This window comes from Phragmites australis, chromosome 20 (genome assembly GCF_958298935.1).
Source record: "Phragmites australis chromosome 20, lpPhrAust1.1, whole genome shotgun sequence".
Taxonomy (NCBI): domain Eukaryota; kingdom Viridiplantae; phylum Streptophyta; class Magnoliopsida; order Poales; family Poaceae; genus Phragmites; species Phragmites australis.
The window spans coordinates 8454415-8459338 of NC_084940.1; the positions used below are offsets into that span (position 1 = coordinate 8454415).

General features: G+C 44.6%; 1 protein-coding gene across 1 annotated transcript; it reads left to right on the forward strand.

Moving 5' to 3' along the window:
* The first annotated feature begins 2411 nt into the window (after positions 1-2411).
* Positions 2412-4057, forward strand: LOC133902503 (S-adenosylmethionine decarboxylase proenzyme-like). Its single transcript, XM_062344115.1, has one exon. The coding sequence runs from the start codon at positions 2581-2583 to the stop codon at positions 3754-3756; it is 1176 nt and encodes a 391-aa protein (XP_062200099.1). The 5' UTR covers positions 2412-2580; the 3' UTR covers positions 3757-4057.
* Positions 4058-4924: the final 867 nt, after the last annotated feature.

The window sequence follows — 4924 nt, forward strand, 5'->3', positions numbered from 1 at the left end:
TTCCCCTCTTAGGACATCATCGTTCCTCACACAATGACAGTATCCTCGTTGTCGTTGTCAAGCTATTCCCTACCTCCTGCTTCACATTGTCAAGTGAAGGGAATCGATGGTGGCAATTCCACCTACCGACTTGTTGTGGCTTGCAGGAGAGTAGAGAGAAGAGAGATACTTTTTTTATTTCGTGTAGTCAGGCTTAAGCATGGGGGCGACTTTAGTTGTATTTTGCACAATGTATAGCCTAGATCTTAGGAGACTTAGGATCGAGTTTTACTCACATTGGAGACGCCCTAATGAGTCTGCATGGTGCGGTGTTGTTCGTTCCCCGCCATGCGTCGGACTTTTGTTAACCCAACTAGATTAGGGTTTGATTGGTTAACCACATGAGAGGAATCTGGTTTGGCAGATGCATATAATCTTACAGAAAAATATGTTTAATTATCCGTATATATTGTTTTAGTCTAACCTGACAGATACAAATATATGCTTGTAGTCAAGCCAAACATATATCTGCTCATACAGACATGCCCACTTGTCAGTGTTATAAAATCACATTTATATAAGAAACCAATCATCATCTCAACTTTTACATTTACTCATGTATCCTCAGATTCGATCAATAAATAGCACAGTCTATACATACAAACTAAATATTTTTTTTTCAATAAATATAAATCTATTCAATCCGCTTCCCACAAACTACGTATACAATTCATACAGACCATCCGAACAACCGATTTCACCCTAGTTTTTGGGCCGGTAAGGATTCTCGTGGGCTGGTCGGTCTATCGCGCTCCGGCTACTATAAATAGCGGCGCCTGCCGCTACCGCCACCAACGCCTCCCCATCCCGAACCCACCCCTCCCTCCTTGGAAATCGCCTCGCAGAGCAAGCCGCCCGCCTCGCCATTCTTTTCTCTGTGCCTCCCCCCCTCTCTGGTTGCCGGTTGGTCATTTCTTCCAGGGAGACCGCTGCCCTCGGCGCCTCTGGCGGTCTCGTTCTTGAACAAACGTGAGTTCATCTTTTCGTTCTTGCTCGCGCTACTATGCTCACGTCGTGCTCGTGCTAGCCTTGCCTGGACTCTGCTGGAAAGAATGGCGGATGTCTTGCTTTCGTCTCTAGCCCTTGGTTAGGTTCTTGAGGGCGCTTTTGGGTACGAGAGGGATTGGCTCTGTCCAGGCGCGGGATTTAGGTCTCGTTCTCTTCACCTGTCTGTGTGAGGCGTCGGGAAATGCTATTTATTTATTTATTTTTCTTAGGGAACGGGGCATTAGATTGGATCTTGGCAGGAGGAAGATGGGGGGAATTATTCGCGCGTCTGTAACTCGTTTCGTTTCGTTTCTTTGTCGCGGTTCTCAATGCCTTAGAAGCAACCATTTTTGTTTTTGCGGGGAACATCTACCTTCCATAGTTTATTTCGATTTCATGTAAATTTCGAGAAGGACCAGCGGTTGATTTCGCGGGCATGCTTTTCTTGCTGTACGTTTTGCAAAAAAAGAATTCAGGTTCTTGGTCTTAATCTTTCTTGAGCTATTCTTTGCAAGGCACTGGGTCCCGGGCTCCTTGTCCTCGTTTGTTCATACAATACCTTTTAATGATTAATTAATATTCCGCTGCAAGAAATTACAAATTGATCTGGTATGTACTTTAGGCAAAATACAAATGGAAGCATTGTTTCCCCGAAGAAAAATGCATAATTAACGAAGAAACAAACAGTCATGCTGCTTTTTATGATGGAACAATGGTGTAAACTACAAGAAACTATTTAATCGGTTTCGATGATACCAATTAGGATGGAGTTAGCCTTCTTGCTTCATTTCAATTATTTAATTACAGACATTAATTAATCTTTTTGTGGAAAGTTCTAAGGGGTTCATGGTCTGATGCCTATAAATTACCTGTTGTACCTCTGCCGTAATTGTGTGCCTGTCGCAACATCTTGCTACTTTGTTGTTTCCACTTCAAGTGTAATTGTTTTAGCATCTAAACTAAATTTTAGACTTGCAAATATTTTGCGTACATCAGCATATGTTACTTTGGATCCTAATAATAGCTTCAGTTCTGCTGTTGCTCCCTAAGAAAACCAAACTATTTAGGTTACTTACTCTATGTTTTGATCAACAGTTTAAAAAAGGGGACATTTGTTGATGCTCTAATGGAGTCGAAAGGTGGCAAGAAGTCTAGTAGTAGTAAATCCATGTACGAAGCTCCCCTTGGTTACAAGATTGAGGACGTTCGCCCTGCCGGAGGAATCAAGAAGTTCCAGTCTGCTGCCTACTCCAACGTAAGCATGAACAGTTTAATCAACATAGTTCTTAACGGACATGTGCTCATTGATGCATTTCATACTCTGGTTTCTAATGCTTCTTTGGTTGATGTTTTGTTTTCAGTGCGTCCGCAAGCCATCCTGATAATTCCTTCACATGCAATTCGCCGTAGAGTAGGATTTTACTGCTATTTTTATCTCCTTTTGTTTCGAAAGTTCTCCCTGGCTGGCTGCCTTCTCTGCTACTGAACCATCAATCTCTTTCCTTCGATCTCTTGTTCCCTCTCCCACCTCTCTTCCTTGCAACACATCATCCAATGGCAATGTCTTCGGCTGATTCTTGGGACTCTCTCCCTGCCTCCCCTATTGGGTTTGAGGGCTACGAGAAGCGCCTTGAGATAACATTCTCTGATGCACCTGTCTTTGTGGACCCTTGTGGTCGTGGCCTCCGCGCCCTCTCTCGAGAGCAGATTGACTCATTCTTGGATCTCGCACGGTGCACCATAGTGTCCCAGCTCTCCAACAAGGAGTTTGACTCGTATGTGCTGTCGGAGTCGAGCCTCTTTGTGTATCCCCGCAAGGTTGTCCTCAAGACCTGTGGGGCGACGAAGCTGCTGCTCTCCATTCCTCGCATCCTTGAGCTTGCTGCAGAGCTTTCACTGCCTGTTCTTTCAGTGAAGTACTCTCGTGGGACGTTCATCTTCCCTGGTGCGCAGCCATCACCGCACCGTAGCTTCTCGGAGGAGGTATCTGTGCTGAACGGCTTCTTTGGTGGCCTCAAGTCCGGTGGCAATGCCTATGTGATCGGTGACAAGTTCAAGCCCAAGAAGAAGTGGCATGCCTACTATGCCACAGAGGAGCCGGAGAAGCCTATGGTGACACTTGAGATGTGCATGACTGGGCTGGATGTTAAGAAAGCTGCAGTGTTCTTCAAGAACTCTGCCGATGGCCGTTGCTCATCAGCTAAGGAGATGACGAAGCTATCAGGGATTTCTGACATCATCCCTGAGATGGAGATCTGTGACTTTGAGTTTGACCCGTGCGGCTACTCAATGAACGGCGTCTGTGGGCCTGCAGCCTCCACCATCCATGTTACTCCCGAGGAAGGTTTCAGCTATGCAAGCTATGAAGCCATGAACTTCAATCCTAGCTCCTTGGTTTACAGTGATGTGATCAAGAGGGTCCTGGCAGGCTTCTCTCCTTCAGACTTCTCAGTTGCTGTTACAATCTTCGGTGGGTGTGGCTTTGCCAAATCATGGGCAAAGGGTGCAGATGTTGATTCCTACATGTGTGAAGATCTTGTTGAGCAGGAGCTTCCTGGTGGTGGTCTGCTGATGTACCAGAGTTTCACTGCTGTTGCGCCTGGCACTGTGTCACCGAGGTCGACCTTGGAGATGGATGGCTGGAGCAATGATGGAAGTGAGACGGCTGCGAAGGGCGAAGGGATGTTCTGGGATGTAGAGGAGGTGATGAAGAAAGATGTGGATGCCTGAGAAAATGGGTAGTTCATCACCTGGAGTTGCAAGTTGAAGCTGAGAGAATTTTTGAGACCTGTTAGGTCCTGTTCTAGTTTCGGTTAAGCAGCTGGTTGGGCTACCGGCAAGCCTATCTTATGTTACTGTTTTTTGTTCTTTCATATTTCCCTGTCCAATAAGTGCTCTAGATGGTTTGCTGCGTCTGCCATAGTGAGCGAAATCAGATTGTAGTAGTATCTGTTTCTGCTGCCGATGCTCTTGTGGGGAGAATGATCATGTGACTCAACTATTTAGGTAATATATCGAAACTTTCGGTCAATCTTCTGTTCATTGTCATTCTTACTGCTGTTTTGATGGACAGAGCTAGCGCTATTAGTATAGTTTTGTCAAAGATTAGTTCATGTAAATATGTTCGTAATTGAACCGGTTACCTTCGAGATCAGAGATTGAGTAGAAAACAAGACATGTGATGTATCCAGGTTTGAACTCTTGAAGAGGAGTAATACTTTACGTCCTATGTGAATAATGTTGCATATAGATTGTCTCGAGTACAAGCAAGGTGGCTAAACTTATTATAATAGAGTAGATTGAATCTAAACTAATCTGGGGTTGAAGTTGTCAGAGTATCTCCAAAGTTAAGGTCTTGGTGCTTGCGCTGAGTTATGTAGGTGTTGATCTGTTGTGAGTTTTTCCTCTGGGGTTAAGGTCCTCGCCTTATAAAGGGGTTCTAGCATCACTTTAGTCCTAGCTATAGTCGATAGGGAGTCATTCGTCTTGTCGGTTAAGGCAAGACAATCGAATTCAGCTTAAATACTAGTCGTGCTCGAGTAGGATAACCCAATCGAGATCTTCCTAGTACAGATATTCGTGATCTGTAAGTATATCAGGTCTCGCAGATTCAGATACACAATATCCGGAGGTGTCCATCAGGTATATGGTATATCCTATCCATATATAGTATATTCCTTATGTGTATATACCTTATAGTTAGATATTGGATAGTAGCTCTCTAACTTTACTCAATAGGTGAGATTTCCACAAGCGCCTACTCGAGTACTGCCAAGTCTAAGCCTGGTCGAACAAGGTATATCAAGCTTGTAGTCGAAAGAATCGAGCAAAGGACTTCCTATTATGAGTATCGAATGGAAATGCTATTAGGTCGAGCGTCGTGTCGTTGTCTGCACTC